We start from the raw sequence: 19085 nt of genomic DNA, 5'->3' as shown, positions 1-19085 counted from the left end.
TGCCCAGGGAGGAACAGGCAACGTGAGAGCAAGCAACCCACTCAGCAACACAAGTGAGTGGACATGGCTTGGCACATCCCGTGGAGGCCTGAGAAGCGCCTGATGAGTACACTGGGATAAAGTAGACAGTATAGACCCAGAAACAAAAGGGCATCTCCCAGCCTTGTTATTAATTCCCACCTACCAACCCAGCTAGAAAACCCAGCTACACATGTGCCGGCAAGAGGCACCCATCTCAAAACAGTTCCCTGGCTCCCCATCTTCTCCCCCAGAAGTCTCCAAGTATCCTCAGCACTCCAGGCCTTCTTGGCTTGACTCTAGCCACCTACTCTGCCAGGGCAGAGGGTATAAGCCTGCAAAGTACAGCAAGTTCTGTGGATGGTTTTACAAGAGATATAGGTTGTTTCTATACCTCCTCCAAGAGGCCTGCTTTGCCCTCCCTCTCTCTCAACAGATCCTCTGAAAAACATGTATTCGGAGTTGCTGGGACCAATCTCTAACATGCTTCTCCTCAGAAATCAAGCTGAGCCATTGTCCACATCAGCCTTCCCACGCCTGCAGCGGCAGCTCTGTCAGTACTGCGCCTACCAACATCACGTACTTTTCAGAAGAAAGCATAACACAACTGAAGTTTCTTGCAGCTCTCGCCCTCATGCGGACACAGGCAGAGCTGCACTTACAACTCGGCATCATGACACTCTGAGGTAGGTGTGTGTACCCTTCCCTCTGTGAAGCGGGCTTATGCAGGAATATTCTGGTGGATGGAACATGCACATGTTTTATGTGACTGGAGTTGGCTGTGACCCCCTACCCCCCCCCCCACACACACACTCTGTAAGCTTCTTCGTTCAACAGTGTGTTTCGGGAACCTAGCTGTATTAACAAGAGAGGCTACCCCACTATGAAGCAGCCAGAGAGGCTACGCCAGGCCACCCTTGCTTCGAACTCTTGGAGAGGAGGGTCAAGGGACTTCTGGGCCTTCATTTGCTGGCATAGGCAAACCTTCTGGTTATTTCCCCTGAACGTACTTGAGACTTAAGGACAGATTGTGTCTAGTAGGATACCACCCCCCAGCAGTGCTTCCTCCCTACCTAGGTGACAGACAGCAGGAGGCTATTGGTAGGCAGCCAAGAGTCACATTCTCTGTGTATGGGGCTGAGAACTAGAGTTGTAGGTCATCAGGAAGCTTCCACCCCCACCCCCAAACCATAGGGCTCCCGAGGACCATATGACTACTTCCTGGATGTCTGGGAGGCCTATTCTGATGGGTGCAGTGCTCTCTGGCAGGCCTCTGCTATCCTTCGGCTCCAGAATTCCTTAGAATTTTCTATGCATCCAGGATGTCTGTGGCTGGTACCTGCTGCAACTAAGGGACATCACTTGTCCAGGTGGGCCTCTGAGTGGCTACACCAGGATAGCTCCAGGTTGACTTGGAAACTGGCACATGCATGTCTCCTGTCTCTCATTTGCTCTGTGGGACTCAGCCTGAGCAGTCCATTGTAGGAGTGACTCAGCTCAGCTACTCCCTGATATGACTTCACTCTAATCCCATCCCCCCACCCCCCACCCCAATCCAAGAATGTCTCCTCATCCCCCAGGCAAACTGTGTCCACATGCTTGGCCTTGGGGCTTGGCATGTGGCAAAGTGAAAACTTAGACCCAGAGGCCTCTGAGAAGACGACAAAGGCTGCTCCAGAGGATCAACATCAGGGCTCCACATGGTCAAGGCAGCATGGCAGCTGACCAAAGGTAAACCTTGCAGTAAGTGGGGTTTATAAGGCAAGGCTGAGTTGAGCATGGCCTGGCAGTAGGGTCACCACAGCTCCCCACCCCTACAAATTCAACGCAGTTTTTAAAAAACTGGGACCAAAGCTGCAACAGGGTAGGTTAGACCCTAGCCACACCTCTGGGCAATTTGGGGTGGTAAGAAGCTTGCAGAGCCATAGGTGGCTTGAGCACCTGCTGAGAGGGGAATCAAGTACCCATCCCCCCACCCTCCATTCCCCACCCCTGAGCCTTAAGGCTGAAGAGGTAACCTGATATTCCTGGCTGTCTCAGAGACAGATGCAGCCTACCCTGCCAGTCAAGGGACCCATGAGCCAGATACCTTCCTTGGCAGGGTGTGGCCAGGTGGGTTTGGTTTTAATGCTTCTCCCATCTCCCACTACCCCATAGCCTGCAATTAGCACACTGTGACGTAAGCAAGACAGGTTTTTATTGGAGAACGTAGCAACATAAATACATAGACCTGGAAACCAGAACATATAGGCAGGAAACACCCTGTTCACATGCACTGTCCCCTCCCTTGCTTGGCTTGTCAGTCACATTTGTAGGCGTGAGCCAGATCTCAGCAGAATCAAGGGATGGCTCAGCATTTCTTCTTAAGGCCAAAGGGAGATGGCAGACCAGGAAGGATCCTCCACAGTGCTGGCCATATAGCAGGGCCACCCAGGCTGGCACTGGATGTTGGGTCACTCAGCACAATAGGCCAGAAACAGCAGGCAGTAAACAGGGTGACTGCTGGGAGGGAGGAGAAGTGCTGGGTCTGTGGAGGGAGGACATGGCCTTCAGGGTTGAGGGGCTCAGGTCTGTGCCTCCAGGGCCCGCACATGGACACTGGGTAAGCAAAACCAGGATGGCGGCAGCTCCTTGCTCTTGCAGTCTTCATGGAACCGAATGTGGAGGAAGAAGTCACCTGGGTAGAGGAAGAGGAGGGCTCCAAGGCAGGCTGACTGGCCTGCTGGCTGCACCTGGAGTGGGAAAAGAAGGGACGTCATACTGGATCTGTAGCACCAACCCCAAAGCTACTGGGAAGGCCTTAAAGCTGCCTGACATTGGGGGTGTGAGACGGGTGGGATAAACTGGCTCTGCTCCATCCAAAGCTTTTTTTTTTTTTTTTTTTTTTTTTTTTTTGCTATGCTTCCTTAGATGAGGGGCTGTGTGTCTCTGAGAACTCCTATCATGGAAAGGAGCCACCACTGTTTCTCTCCCTGCACTGTCCGGGTTTAGTGAGAATGGGAGTATAGGAGGTGGTGTGTGTAGTGGCTAGGGACAAGTGTCTAGAACAAAGCTCTGGGGCTCGTTGGTTCCTCTGGGGCTGTGTCTTGCAGTGACCACTGCAGGGAGTAACTGTGGGTACACGCAGGTATGCAGGCAGGAACACCTGATCCCTGGGTGCAGTGCAGTACAGGTTGCCACAGTGGGTCAGACATGGAGGACTGTGCCCCAGCTTGCACTCACTGTGTCAAGGTAGAAGGTACTGGACCCCACAAAGGAGATGACATCGTGAAGATCATAGTTGTGCACGCCGTTCTGGTGGTCCTGGAAGGGGACCACAGTGAGGGCGAAGGGTCCCACGCTGTGGGGACTCCTGTTAGTCAGCCGCACCTCCAAGCGCACAGGGTCGCCAACCTGGCAGGCAGCTGCCACCTCACAGTCACATGGATGCCCATCCACAAGCACATCTGCAAGAGAGAGAAGACGATCAGGGGTAGTCAGACTGTCTCATAGCTCCTTACTCTGTGTCAGAGCACTGGGGCCACACAGGAGTGACTGGATCCTATTTTCCTGAAGTAGTCCGGCAGAGATGGGCACAGCAGGAGGAGAGCTGTCACCCAAAGAGGCTGTCCACTCAGGAGGAGCCCAGATCTGTGGCATTCCTCCTGGACAATCAGGAGGGCAGCTCTCAGAGGTGCCTTCCTCTGCTGGTGAGGAACTTGGAAACTGCAGGGGCGAACCCGTGGACTTGACCCTGCCACACATACCCTTGTGATGCCCACAGTGACTGAGGGTAGGGTCAGGTCTCCTCAGACAGAGCATCCTGGGAGAACATACAGGTCACAGTCCCCAGAAGAGGGACAGCTGGGGATGATAACTTGACACATGCTGAGAATGCAACTCTCAAGCTTTCCCAGGTGTAGATGTGTCTCCTGCCTGCTGCCCCCTTGTTACTGGGCAGCATGCTCAGCATGCTGTTCACTGGACTCAGGTGATCTGGAGCTGAGGGAGCGATAGAAACCCCTCAGGAGAGTAACTCATCCCAACACTGCCTGCCAGGCATAGTGACTTGGAGCCCAGACGTTTGGAGGGAAAGTTTATAATCCAGCAAGGAAAAAGTCAAGTCAGCCAAGAAAGGGGACCATACTGAGACTCCGCCTGATGGAACATCAAGGGGGCTAAACACAGGCACGGGGAAGTGGAAAGGGACGCATCTCTAATCTACATTCTTCAGGCTATTATTTGTCTCTAAGTCTGGTTTAGCTACACCTTACACTTTTGGATGCACAAGACCATGTGGCCTGAGTCTGACTGGGCTAGGGTCTCTGGCCACTGGTCTATCTATAGTCCACAAAAGCACATCTAGTGGTACTGTGACACCCTGCAGGCTGTGCAAAGGGGAGCTCTTTTTCTTCCACTAGCTGTCTTGCTCTGCTGGGGCCACAGTGAGAATCTGAGGGACCTGCATGTGCCTCTTCCTGTCTGTGAACCCTGAGGTCTGTCACTCACTGTCCTGCCTGAGCCTCAGTTCTCTCTCCTGTGCAGATGTGGAGCAGATGCCAACACTGATGGCTATGATGAGAACATGCAAGGTCATGCTGCGTGATGCTGTGGGCAACAGCATGAGAGCTGAGTGTGCAGGCTCCTGGAAGGACTGAGTGGTGGTCCCACCCCGGCTTCCACCATAGCACCTGGTGAGTCTGGAAGGCAGCTCACTGACTTCTATCTCCAGCCTCGGTTTCTCCATGTGGCATGGGGCCCGGCAGTCCTCCATCCCTCTCTCAACAGCACACAGGGTCTATTTCCTGATCAGTAATCTCAACCAGGTGCAGCTGGAGCTTCTTGAATGAAATGGGGGCGCGGGAGAGAACGGGTGGCAGCAATGGATGGTTCCATTAAGAGAGAGATGATTATACTCAAACCAGTGAAGGGTGACTGGCTTAGTACAGCGCTTTCGGTTTTTCTCTGCAGAGGACCATTTGGGCTGTCGGGGCATCCAGGGCAGGGCTGTGGCTCATCTCCCAGCCTTCCCTAACTCTGCAGTCCAAAGCAGGCCAGCTGGGATCTTGGCCTCATCTCTACTCTTATCATGTCAGGAGAGACCCTCTATATACTGTGCCTATTTCCTGTCCAGAAAGCTGTAATGTGTGTCCCTGCTTCCTGGGCTCAGAATGAGGGAGAGGCTCTCACCCATTTGTAGCTCGTAGCTTCCTTCCAGCACCCTCGCACACCCCCACACAGAAGGCAGGAGACTCCCCAGAAGGACTGCCTACTCCAGCCTGGATTGGCATGGCTGATCATCCTATCTAGTCAGAGCTGTCATGCATCTTGAGAAGCTCTCAGGACCAGGCACTGGATGGCTCACTCTTGCTGCCAAATGTGTGACTCTACTAAGCAGTGGCCACTACCCTCCCTCCTCAGGCCACAGTTCTCAGTGTTATCATACACGGTATCCAGGAACAAGGAATCCTGCACCTTCCTAGATACTGAACAGAGAAAAGACAACCTTCCATGATGGACCAGCAGAAGAGAGGAGGCCCATTTCCCTGGCCACCCATATTAGAAAACGTGATGAAAGTGAGTGCTGGTAATAGGCTCAAGACCTGCAGCCCTGTAAGCACTCGCTGCCAACCCTGGCCGAGACCAGGTCCCACAGTGTCCCAGCCTGGCAAAGCAAAGCACCAGGGCACCTTTTATGCCTAATTCCTACTGAACCAGGCTGTGGGGAGAAACAAAGACTCAAGAGAAGTTGGCTGCATGTCATGTCATATATGTGCAAGCTGGCACTGTCAGCAAAGAGCTGGGAAGCCACAGTGCAGAGCTTAACCCAGGATGTGGCTGGCTCTGGGAAAAGCATGCTGTGCTGTGAGGGAGGTAAGATTGCCTGGGATCCCCCAGGGCTCACTGCAGCTGGAGCCTCCCCAATACCTCCTTCGTCTGGTCTACACTTTCAGGCCAGACCCCAGGGCACTGAGCATATGGCCAGGGAGGCTACATGGCCCATGCCTATCACTGGAGCAAGTAGGGACTGAGCAAGCCAGACTATAAGCCCTGGTGTGAGGGAGGGTGGTGACACCCCTGGGACTGCAGCAGGGACACCTGGGCACATGACCTATTGTGCTGCGGTTCCTTCTCTAGGCCAGCCAGAGGCTTCCTGTGGCTGTGAGCCACAGTGTGTGGTATAGCCTTCTGATATTAGGGCTGGCCCCATGCTCTGAGTCACTGTACACTCCCTCTCTGAATGAGGCTATCTTACTAGCAATGACCAGGCAAAGGGCTCCTGTTTGGCAGTACCCCTCCCACTAGGGTGGGGATGTGGCAGGTTCATGGCTGCTGGCAGTGTCAGAAGGCCCAGTGAGTAACCAATAGCCAGGCTCCTAGCAGGTTATCCCTGTGTGAATTACCCCCATAACCTAACACCTCTCTGAGCCTCTTTTCCCATTTTAACACAGGGTCATCTCAGAACCACCACAAGTAGAGCTTTCTGGTGGTAGCCAACAGAGTCTGACTCCTGACCTTGATACCCTCAGTCCCCTGAGGTCCAGAGCTCGTGTGCTCTACCCTGTGCTTACACTGTCCTTGCTGTCCTCCTAGATGCCTGCCACAGGGTTTCTGTATCAGCCTATCTCCTCTGGTGGTCATTTAGCCAGTAAGTCAATGGAGAATGAGTGGGGTTGAGCGCCCAGCTCAAACCCTGGCCCCATTATTTCTAGGCACACACACCCCAACATTCCTGACCTCTTACCTCCCCAACCCCAACAGTAATACAACAGGACTGACAACAACCTAGAAATGCCTTTCAAGTAGAGGATGTGGGGGCTGTCTACATGTTCCCACCATGGTCCTACCCAGACAGTAAGTCCCTGGTGGTTGGTTAGGGGTGAATAATCTATGAGAATATGCAACGAAGTGCCTTAGAGATTGATGTGTCTTTCTTCTCAAAGCATTAGATGGGCCATAGACCACTGACCCCTCCTGCCCAGTCCTGTAGCTTTTCATGTTCAATAGCAGTTGGAGTCACACACTTCACTTCCCCTGGCCCAGAACACCACCTGAAGCCATTGCTATACTAATGCATGGCATGGTGCTGGCTCTGCAGAAACAGGGTCCATAAACAGAAGACAGCAAGAGGACCAGGGTTAGGGGACGGGCATCCTGAAGGCCCTGGGAAACAGGAAGGTGAGTGATCACAGGCAGTCTTATGGCCTGAAAGAACAGGAGACAGGTATTTGGCACCTAGGCAGAAGATTCTGGGCTGGACCAAGGCTCTGCCTGGTGCTCTGTATGTCTTATGTGGCCCCAAGTTCCCTTGTCTTCCTAGGAGGATGGAAAGCAGCATGAACCAAACAATTCAAAGACTATTTGAAAGAGCCAAGAGGAAAGCCACAGGGACCCCCAGGGGTCACACAGCAGGGTGCCAGATCCTTATGGCTCTCTCAAGTTTAAAGCTGTCTTTCTCATCTGGTCTGTGTAGACTGGGTGAGTATAGGTGTTGGGCACCTGGCAATAGCAAGAAAAATGGGGTCACTCAGGAGCATGATAAATGATAAATGGCCCCATCCATCCAGATCACCCCTAACTGTGGCTCTGAACCAGATGGCAAACCTAAAATACCTGCAGACCCAGGGCTGCATGGTGGTTTCCTGGCCAACTAGTCCCTCGCTCCCCCACCCCACCCTCACCCTACCCCTATCCTAATAAGCTCATTCCTCTCTAGCAAAGAGCTCCAGCTGATGGCTAGTCACTTAGCCAGTTAAATGCATTGATTTTCTTCTTGACCAATAAGAACCAAATAGTTGAATTCTGTGCCCAGTAGTTGTAATGGAGCTCCCACAGGCCCCACCCCCACCACAGTCCTCACACACATACCCTGACATCCCGTCCCCTGTACATTGCTGTAATCCACTCTTCCATGACCTTTCCAATTGCTGTAGGCAGAATGAGGGTCTGACTCAAAAGAGGCTCTGGTCCTGGTCCTTGGGGAAGTGATGTCAATATGCCATCATTCCTATGTCTACACTCTGGGTGGGGTTCCTTGCTCCTTGCCGCTTTCAGAGTGCAGAAGTCCAAGACAGGCTTGGAGGCCGAGTGGTGGTAAGACGGTCAGGAGAATCCAGGCAGTCGGCTCCAAACCCCTGAAGAACAAGCTTGAAGTGACCGGATCAAGACCAGATAGTGCCGATTGTCCCCAAGTCCCTGCCAGGGCCTATGCTGTGAGGAGCTGGTGCTACACGCTCCATCTACCAAATGGCATGTGTTTTTTTTTTTTTTTTTAACAATTATTGAGGTAGATAATTAGTTCATAAGGCAGAATGCCTCTCCTTGGCATAGAGGCTGCTCGAGACCCACATGTGTAATTACCCTCAAGTTGAGAAGAGCTCCCGAGAAGCTGCTGCCTCTCCTGGGGAAATAATTTACTTTTACAACTTTTCATTAAAGATTAAAGGGAATTAAACTAAAATTAAGGCGAATTGGAGTTCAAGAAGAGGGCTGTGTGTGTGCAGTCCTCTCTTGGAGGCTCTCTGGCCTCACCCTGGCCAATGGACTCCAGGGACTGCAAGCTGAGCTCTAAAGCTCAGGGCTCCTCAGCCCAAAGCCTCTGGTCAGCCATAACCCAGTGCCCAAGCTTCCTGGGGGGACTGTGTTCACTGTGGTCGCTGTGGTTTACTGCCTCCAACAATACTACAGACACCTATCACCAGTACCCAACATGAGGCCGTACTGCAGGGCAGGACTCTGATATGTAGGTGTCACCTGTATGCACCCTTCTAAATTTAGTTCAGAACACATACTCACTGCCTTGGCATAGTCTGGTGAGACCCACACCACCCCTAACCTCCAGGTTTGTGTCAGCACATGCATCCTGCTCACTATCACAACCCCCTGTGTCCATCTGACTTCATCTCACCACATACCACACACACGCACATTCAGGCCGAAACTGTCTCACATATCCTGCTGTGCCCATATCACAGACCTAACAAAAGTCCACAGGCCTAAGTCCTTACACACACACACATGTGGAATTTGCAATATCAACACAGTACTCCCACACACAAACCCACCAGCCCTAAGGAAATGTTCTCCAGTGACAGTTACTTAGATGAACCCCAAGACACAGAATTTGAAAGAACAATTATAAGCTTCATCAAAGAAATCAAGAAGTTGGAACACCTGAGTGATGCTTAGGAAAGAAAGAAAAATTATAATATAGGATTTGAGAACTTCAACAAAGAGAAATATTGAAAGAAATGATAATCTAGGATTTGAGAACTTCAACAAAGAAATATTGAAGGGAATTCAACTTGAAATAAGTATGCAATTGAAAATCTAACTGGACTAAAAAACTTACAAGTATAATAAATAAGTAGAAGATAGAATATTAAGACTTGAAGATAAAGTAGAAGAATTAGACAATGCAAGCAAAGATTATGAAAAGATAAAAAGCATAGTAAAGGAACATGAAAAGACCAAACCTTTGAATTATAGGCATAGATAAGGGAGAAGAATGCAGGTTAATGGCATAGATCAGATCTTCAACAAAGTCAGAGAAGAAAACTTTCCCCCAGATAATGAAAGATACACCCATGTGGATAAGAAGAAGCACATAGGACTCCAAACTGAAAAAAACAGAAAAGAAAATCCCCAAGGCATATTGTAGTTAAAACATTAAATATAAAAAGACTACTGAAAGATACAAGAGAAAACAAGTCACATCCGTGAAAATGACCAGTAAGATTTCTCAGTGGAAACTGAAAATCGGAAGTGGATGAAGTAATACACTATAAATTTTAAAAGAGAATGGTTGCCAACCTTGACTAGAGTGCTCAGAAAAACTTTACATGTTCCAAGCAGGCTCAAAGAATTCATAATCCAGCAGACAAAATATACACAAAACAGGGGAAGCAATACTTTAGACTGAAGAGAGGAATAAACATAGCTAAGAGACTATAGAAAAAAAAAAAGAATAACGATATAAATATCGAAACAAAGCACCACTGAGAATACAAAACCAATGACTCAATCAACACACACAACTTTAAATATTAATGACCACAATTCTCCAATCAAAACACATAGGCTGGCTGACTCAGTTAAAAAGAATCCATTTTTCTCTTATTTACAAGGCATTCAATTCAGATTTAAAGATAGGCATCATCAGGAAGCAAGAAGGTGTTTCTGTCCTAATAGCTGGCAGAATATACTTCAAACTTCAAGTAGTCAAAGGGCAGAAAGGATACTTCATTTTAATCAAGGGAACAATTAACCAAGGATACACTGACATTGTGGTGGATTGAATAAGTATGGTCCCCGTAAGCTCACCAGGGAGTGGCACAACTTAGGAGTGATTAGGACTGTTGGAGAAGGTGTGTCACTAAGGGTGGAATTTGGGGTTTCAAAAGCTCAAGCCAGGCCCAGTGCCTGGTTCAACAGAGATGGTTCAACAGAATCAAGTCAATATGTTCAATAAATCACATACATAGACTTAAAAACCACATGATCACATCAATAGATGCAGAACAACAACAAAAACATGACACATAGACCCATGGAACAAAACATAGACCCAAACATGAACCCATATAAGTACATCCATCTAGTTTTTTGACAAAGATACCAAAAATATAGACTGAAGAAAAGAAAAGCACTGTCAGCAAGTGGCGCTAGGGAAACAGAAAGTCCACCTGAAGCATGAAAATAGACCTCTATCTATTAGGTTGCACAAAATGGACCAAATATGAAACCTGAAACACTGAAGCTGCTATAAGAAGCTATAGACATATGAATAAATTAATAAAATATATTTTAAAAAATTTACAAGTAGATTACATACCAAAAAAGAAGATGTATTCAAATACAGAAAAAGGAAGAATTTTCTGAATAGAATTCCATTTGCCCAGGAATTAAGGTCAACAGTTCACAAGTAGGACTTCATAAAACTAAACAGCTTCTAAGCAGAGGGAAGAGGAAGTCCACAGAGTAAGAAAGAATCCTTGCCAAATATGTGCCTGGCATAGGATTAATGTCCACTATATACAAAGAGTCAAAACCAACTCATTAAAACATCAGCTAAAAAGGATATAAAAGTGACTTAGACATGTCTCAAAAAATGCTCACTGACCTTAGCAATTTGGGGGCTCAAAACAATTTTGAGATTTCATCTTACCACAATCAGAAGGGCAAAGATCATCAAAACAACTGACAACAAATGTCAAAGGGGGACTGGGGCAAAGGGAACCCTTACTTACTGTTGGGGGCATTGCAAACCGGTACAGCCACTCTGAAAAACCAATGTGGAAAGATCTCTCAAAAATCTAAAAATAAACCTCCCATGTGACCCAGCTATATGGGTCATATACTTGGCATATGTCCAAAGGACTGGACATTCTACTCCACAGACACTTGTGCAGCCATGTTCATTGCTGCTCTACTCATAGCAGCTGGGAAATAACCTAAATGTTCTTCAACTAATGAATGGATTATTAAAATGTGGTACACATACACTATGGAATACTACCCAACTATAAAGAAAAATGAAATTGTGAACTTTGTGGGCAAGTGGGTGAACTAGAAAAGATCATATTGAGTGTGGTTACCCAGATCCAGAGAGACAAAGGTCACATGTCCTTTTTTTAATCCATGGTACCCGGCTCCAAATCAGCATGTGTGAGTATATAACACAGGGTAACAGCAAAGCCCAGGAAAGGAAAAAGGGACCATGGTGTGAGGAATGACAGAATATGGGTGATACAAAGGAAAACATGGGAAAAGCAGAAGGGGAGACCCACAGTGGATCTGACCTGAAAGCCTCTTCCCAGAGGGCTGGCCTCAGAGTACTGGAAGGTTCTATGTAAACAGCCAAGGGAGGGAAGCAACCAACAGCCCTACCCACCTTCAATGCCTATAAATCTCAACAACGATCAGCAGGGCAAGCTATGCCTAAGGGTGCAACAGCAGCATTCTTATCTTGGTTGTAACTAATAGCAGTCTAATTGGACTTCAGCACACTCAACAGATAGGAAGTTGTTTCTGGTACTGAAAACTTACCCAGCTACCCACGGGTAGTGTGATCATGGTGCTTAGAGGTAAACCTACTATCTACAGTGCACTAAGCCAGCACGATTCCTAACTGTATTATACATTCTTATCCTTACGCCCACCGACCAGTGTAATTCTCATCCCTCATCAAAGAACCTTATCTTTGCAAAGGACAGAGACCATTACAGAAAGCCACAGCCGGTCAAAACGTAGCGAACTAATTGTGAGGTTCCTAGTCCCAGCTGACAAATCTACGCCCAAGGCTTGGGGAACATGACTGACGGAGGGGTGAACGGACAGTAAGAGCCAGAGAACCAAGAAATCTGCTGTGAAATTGTGTCTCCTAGAAACAGCAAGGAGCTTCTCCCTTGATACTTCAACAATATGGCTTTCTAAACAAGACCAGAACAAAGAACTCCAGGCAACTAAGGAATACTGAGAGCAGTAGAAATTGTCCTCCTGAGGGATGAGCCCCCTAATCAGTTTATCCAACACCGACTGGTCAGCCCTGAAATAATATACATACAAGTGGAACTAAAGAGACTGAGCAAGCTGTATTTATATATTTACACACACACACACACACACACACACACACACACACACACACACACACACACACACACACACCAGAAAAACAGGCCATAAATTTGAGAGAGAGATCAAGGAGGAGAGGACAAGAAATGAACCAGAAAAAGAAAAGAAAAGGGGACAATAATGTAATACATATGATAAATAAGGTGACTATATATTTAATATTTATATTTTTTAAATGTAATTATATTCTATATAATTATATAATAAATAACATAATTATGTTTTAACCTCAAAATGGCGGTGGGTGTGGAAGGAGGGGGAAAAAAAACCTAATCAGAGAGATGGCTAAATGGAGAGAGGCTTAATGCTGGATACCCGGGTACCCACTCAGGAAGGCAGAGTTAGCCACTAGACAGTGGCAGTATGGCTGTGGGGTTGGCAGTGGGCCACTCAACGTGGTTGGGCATAGACAGTGAGGCCAGCTTGTGGGACTAGAATCCTACAGGCAGGGTTGCTTACTCTGCCTGGGGACAAGATGGAGCCTGGGTCCCTATGAGTCTCAGGGAGTACCTCTATCAAGAACTCTGTGAGACAAAGCAAGGCTAGTGTCTAGTTAATAGCTGTGGTGTGCATCAGTCTTGCTTATGAGACCAAGACTTTCATGTTGGGAAGGAATTTGGGGACCCAGGGGAAGGGATGACAGTAGGTGCAGACACTGGTCCTACCCCAGTCTACAGGGACAGAATGCATTGTTCCCTGGAAGCTTTGGTTCTCTGTGCGGCCTTCTTAATTCTCATTTTGGATTGGCACTTGAGAGGACTGAAGAGAAACGGGGAAAGGAAAAGAATACCTATGCCTGCTGCCTGGCAGCATTATGCAAAGACAAGTCTCTAAGAACAGCCAAGAATTTAAAAGGGCTCCTCTGCTCCCGATAAATGTCCCTGCCTTTCAATCTCTAATCTTCTCTCAAATCTATCTGAAGAAAGCCAACCCTAGAGTCCTGGGTAGCCCTGTGCCTGCTCCTGCACAGGGGCTTGAGTTGTCCTTACCACACACTCTCATCTAGGCCTTGGACCCTCCCCTGCCCTTACCTGTAGGTAAACCGTGCTGTCACAGGGCTTGGGGTTGGTGATGATATGAGCCAGATAAGACTGCTGTAGGGGAAGTGGCTATGGATGGGGCTGGCAGTCCAGAACCAGAGGCAACTCTAACGCCAGATTCATGCACCTACATCCTCCACCAAGGGATATGACCAATTCTGTCCTCCCTGAGGGTGCAGACAGTCTGCTGGCCTTGGGCAGGGAAGTTGCTCAGGTTGACTGTCAAGGTGTGGGGTCATCCTGGGGAACGGCTGGGCTGCTCCTGGTTCCAGCTGATCAATATGTCATTAAGAAGCCCAGCCCAGCCCAGGAAAAAGGTCACAGTGGTTAATGCAGTCAGCTGGCCTGGCTTGTGTCTGGAACCTCTGTCCCAGTTCTGTCAGGCATTCATCTGGAAAGCTCAGAGCATCGTTCCACCATGGTGGGCTCAGTGGCTAGCCCTGAAGAAAATGCCTCTTCCCAGGTGTGTGGGAGTTAGGGTTGCCCAGAGGCCAAGTCTTCAGAACCTGAGATTGAACTTAACCTTGACTCGTAGGCAAATCTCACTTTCCAGACACTGTATAAACTGTGAGCAACTCCAGGGATCACATCTCTGCAGTGCCCACTTGCTTCAAACACTGCTAAGAGCCATGGGAAATCACACTGGGGACCTTAGCCTTGTGGTTTTTCCAGTTAAGGGGACCCATACAATTTCTTTTCACTTACCTAACTACCTAACTCAACATCAGAACAAAATTTGGATCCCGTCTTTTCTCCCTCCACAAACTCAAGGAACATTAGACTACATACAGGTCACCAAATTAACTACTATCCATCTATCTCCTTATCTACCCTGATACATAGGCCAGCTAGTCTTGAACTCAAGATGCTTTTGTCTTAGCCTTCTACTGAGATGCGTAGAGGTATCACAACATCTGGCCATGATCCATTCTTCTACCTATCAACTATCCTCCTAGCCAGCCAGCCAGCCAGCCAGCCAGCCAGCCCCCATCTATCATCAATCAATCATCTACCCATCCATCCAGTATCCATCCATCTACCTACCCACCCACCCATCCACCCACCTATCCATCCATCTATCCACTCATCCATCCATCCATCTATCCACTCATCCATCCATCTATCCATCCTTCCATCTATCCATTCTCCATCTATCATCAATTCATTATCTGTCCAGACAGCCAATATCCATCCATTCACTATCTATCCATCATTCACTTTCCATCTATATATCACCAATCTGTCCATCAACCCCTCATTCACCTATCCATTTTCCACTATCCTTTCCATAATTCATCCATGCATCATCTATTATTCCTCATCTACACATTTATAACCTATTCATCATCCATTCACCTATCATTCATCTATCCATTTTCTACCCCATTCATCATTTATTATTCCAGCACTCATCCATCCATCCATCCATCCCTCATCTCCCATCCATCTTTCATCATCCATCCATGTACCCCCTACCCATCTATCATAACTTAGCTATTTATCCATCTATCTTCTGTCCATCTGGTGGCCTTGTTTTCATTTCCTCATGTTACCAGTTTGTCTTTTTCTTCTCTCAGGATAGAAAGCTTCCAGCATCTGCTGCTCTCTTTTATCCTCTCAGTTATGGATTCACAAATGTCACTACCACAATCCTACCTTACTCACAAGTTTCTCCATGTTTCCCAGGGGACTTGGTGGTACTTTTACTTGCTTGCCACATCAAGCCTTCCATCTACAATTGTTAACTATCTGTCTTTTGGGGAGTCCTTCAGGAATTTCCCCAGCACTGAGGATTGCTATGAATATGTGATGGGCCTTCCATCCTCAGCACCTGGTTATCAAGACTGAGCCTTGAGGCCACCTCTTTTTGTCTTTCTACATTTGGAAGGGGACACAGGCTTAGACCTCAGGATTGGGAGTAGCTGCAGGGACCATGGTACATTAGATTGTCAACTGTAGCCAGAACAAACACCACAGAGAGGCATGGACACACCTACAGAGAGATGAAAAGGAGCTGATAATTGTATGAAGCAGTGCATGGGGGTATGTGAGTGCAGGTGTGCATGTATACACACACACACACGTGCAGGGTTTATCTCACGGCATTGGTAGTCTGGAACTGTGTTTCCTCTCCTCTTGCATAACAGTCCATCTGTCTTTCTCAAGCATCTTAGAGAATGCCATCTTAAACGCTCCCTGGCCCTCCATGCTCCATGAGCTCACTCTCTTCCATGAGGCCTTTCTAGATGTGCTCAATAGAGCCCTGGGGCTTTGACCTGTCCTCTAAGCTCCGCAGGGTCTGTCTCTAAGCAGGGAGTGTGTTCCTGGCCAGCTGACTGCTGGCTTCCTCTCTGGAGACTGCACTGGGCTGGCATGAGCACCTGCAGTGAAGTATCATGCAGGGACACAAACTTCCAGAGTGGGTCAGCTCTTGATTCTCAACCTAATGCTAGATGAAATCAACACAGTGGGTCTCTTCCAACAGTGTAAGGTAGGCTTCCAACCTAAAGCCCTGTCTTCCACACAGGAAAGTTCACTAGCATAGCCGGATCCTAGCAGATTTCTCCACCTTCCCAGGGAACCCTAGACACAGCTGAGCACATTCCTGAACCTGAAGAAGCAGGGAGAATGTCATGTCAACCAGTACCATACACACTACATCAGATGTCTGCACTGGTTCCTTATGAACCTGAAAGTGAACAATAAAAGACAAAAATGGACCCTGAGGGACTTGGAAGGAGCTATAAATGCATATTTGTCACTTCATTATCTCATGCCCCAGAGACAAGGAGAGGCCAGAGGAGACAGCTGGGCTCTGGCAGGGCTGGTACCCTGGAGACTGAATCATTCTGCTGTAAGCGAGAAAGGCCTGGTCCACAACAGGGCCCCAGTGTTTACTGCTGTGCAAGTGACCACCTGCCCCAAAAGCCCTTTGGCCTATATCTGCCCATGTCAGCTGAGGCTGTCACCTGCCCACAGCCATTTAATCCTGTCTAATCAATATTGGAGGCTAGTGGTCGACATATAGGTAGAGCTTGCTCCATGGAAGGTGGGGAAGGGCTTTTAACCCAACAACCAAGGTGTTTAATTAAGGCACCAAGCTTACTGAGGAGCTGAGGATCATGGGAAAGAAGCTGGATTCTGGTTTCTTTCTGAGGATCTCAGAGAGGCTGCAGAGTACCTGCCAGGCCTCAGTTCACATGTGGCCTACACCAACTAGCTGAATGCTGAAGAGCTGTGGGGAAACTGACTTAGCAGCAAGATTAGCTGAATATACCACATACTTGAATCATAGAACATGAAGAAATGTACTTGATTGGAAGTTTAATCCCTTACTGGACAGCATTCATAATGCAAGAATGTCCTATACATACCACTGGAAGAGAAAACTAATAATCAATCTCATCTGTAAGCTAGAACAACAATATATCTGTAGGATAAGTCCAGCAATGTAATGGTGGCACAAATATCATGGGAGTAACCAACTATTCTCTTTTTTTTTTTAATTAGATTTAAGACTTGTTACTTGAGATGGAACCCATACCTGATACTGTCAATGAGGCCAAGACCCTGAGGCTAGATAAATCATGGGACATGAGAAAAAACTATTACTATCATTTTGCTAATGAACATAGCAATAAAGTAATTTCTAATGACTCGTTTCTACACCCATAGATCCGTGCACTGTTCAACCCTCATCACAGAATGTTCTCTTTGCAGTGACAATAGACACAGAAAAAACCAGAACTGGTCCGTGTAAAGAGAATGAGAGACTTCATAATGCTCAGCCCTAAGTGGGGTATCTATCAAATCCCTCCCTTCAAGGCTCAGGTGTCTTTGTGGAAGACGAAGCAGAAGAACGTAAGAGCCAGAGGTGGCGAATGACTCCAAGGAAGCCATGTTTTCCAGATACAACAGGGCAGATGTACATGTGAACTCACCAAGACTGGGACACTGCACAAGACCTGCACAAGTGCAAGCCAGGCAAAATCCCAGGTGCAGGAGAGGAAGTGGGCATAAAGTCCCATCCCTAGCAAAGAAGCTTTTTATAAATGATAACTGCTAGAAGAGGAAAACATCAGTTTTATTCACTGGGATAACACTGGCTATATCAACCACACTCTAGGACAGGTCCATGCTCATAAGTGCTTGGCAACAAAAACAGGACTCCATTTTTTTTAAAGGGAAAGAACATGAAGTTGGGTGGGTAGAGAAGTTGAAAGGCTCCGGGAGGAGTTGAATAAGGGAGAAGAATATGATCAGAATATACTGAATGAAATTCTCAATGAACCAAAAAAAAATCCTAAGAGAGGGCCCACTGACAGAGGGGCTCCTTCATGCCTCTCCCTGTTCACCCATGCTCTCTCCAGGAAAGCTGGATGAGGGTCCCAGTGCAATGTACCATCACTGTCATAGAAGTTGCTGCCTTCTTCCCCACAGTGCAGCATGTTCTGGTGCGTTTTACAAAACTTCAGTGGGTTTCTGGTTCACGCAGAGTAAAACTCAGCCCTTTGCAGTGTCCATAGACTCCATGCTACTTTTGGCTCCTCCCACAACCCAAGGGCATCACGTGTCTCAACACACTGAGCTTATTCCCACCTCAGTGCCTTTCCATGTTTTGTCACTCCTAGAACACCGTGCCCAGATTGTCATACAGATTCTTTGATAATTTGTTCTCCTGTCAGACTCCCTCTGTGGACAAATCTGGCTGGGCACCCTGACCCTCAGTAACATGATGTCATTTCTTGTCTTTGTAGCACTAAGCAAGCAGTCATTCCAGACAACCTAGCTCTGTAGATTCTACCTGCTTCTCCAGCTGAAGCAGGTTAGAAGCCTTAGCAGATTCTCTCTTGAGGCCCCAAGAAGACATCCACCTTGCCAACACCTTGATCTTGGTCTTTCAGGGTCCACGCCAGGAGAGCATACATTTCTATGTGTAAGCCAATGAGTTTATGGCATCTGTCATCCACGCCAGGAGAGCATACATTTCTATGTGTAAGCCAATGAGTTTATGGCATCTGTCATGGCAGCCTCAGGGTGTAGACACATTAGCCCCCTGAAAATGTGTGCAAGGCACTCTGCTACCCAGGGAGTGGCTGATAGCCTGTAGCAAGTTGATCTGTGAAGGGAAGAGGACCCCTCTTTTGGGCTGCCTGAGGGCTGGCTGGCAGGTACCTCTGAGGTCCATCTAAGGCACTCTAGAGAGAAGCTAGAGAGATTTGCTTTGAGAACCAAGAACAGCTTGCCCAGCTGCACATTATGGCTGGTATGCAAATGAGGACTCTGGAAAACAATCTGTTCTTTTCAATAATTTAATCATCGCCATAGCCACCTTCTGGCATGGCAAAGCACAGTGCTCCTGAAGGGCATGGACAAGCAGGTGACAGATCTGGGACCCTGTGAAGGGACCTC

General features: G+C 47.9%; 1 protein-coding gene across 1 annotated transcript in view; it reads right to left on the bottom strand.

The window, feature by feature from the left end:
- Nucleotides 1-2188: 2188 nt before the first annotated feature.
- The window catches only part of Trappc9 (trafficking protein particle complex subunit 9), a 456412-nt gene continuing 439515 nt past the window's right edge, over nucleotides 2189-19085 (bottom strand). The window contains exons 22-23 of the mRNA XM_051159558.1: nucleotides 3241-3464; nucleotides 2189-2750 (exon numbers count right to left, since the gene is read on the bottom strand). Coding sequence (XP_051015515.1) covers nucleotides 2583-2750; nucleotides 3241-3464 — 392 coding nt within the window. The 3' untranslated portion in view covers nucleotides 2189-2582. The remainder of the gene's footprint in view (nucleotides 2751-3240; nucleotides 3465-19085) is intronic.

The sequence above is a fragment of the Acomys russatus genome, chromosome 17 (genome assembly GCF_903995435.1).
Source record: "Acomys russatus chromosome 17, mAcoRus1.1, whole genome shotgun sequence".
In the NCBI taxonomy this organism is placed as follows: domain Eukaryota; kingdom Metazoa; phylum Chordata; class Mammalia; order Rodentia; family Muridae; genus Acomys; species Acomys russatus.
Note: the sequence above shows the minus strand (reverse complement) of the source record. Positions and strands in the feature narration are given on the sequence as shown.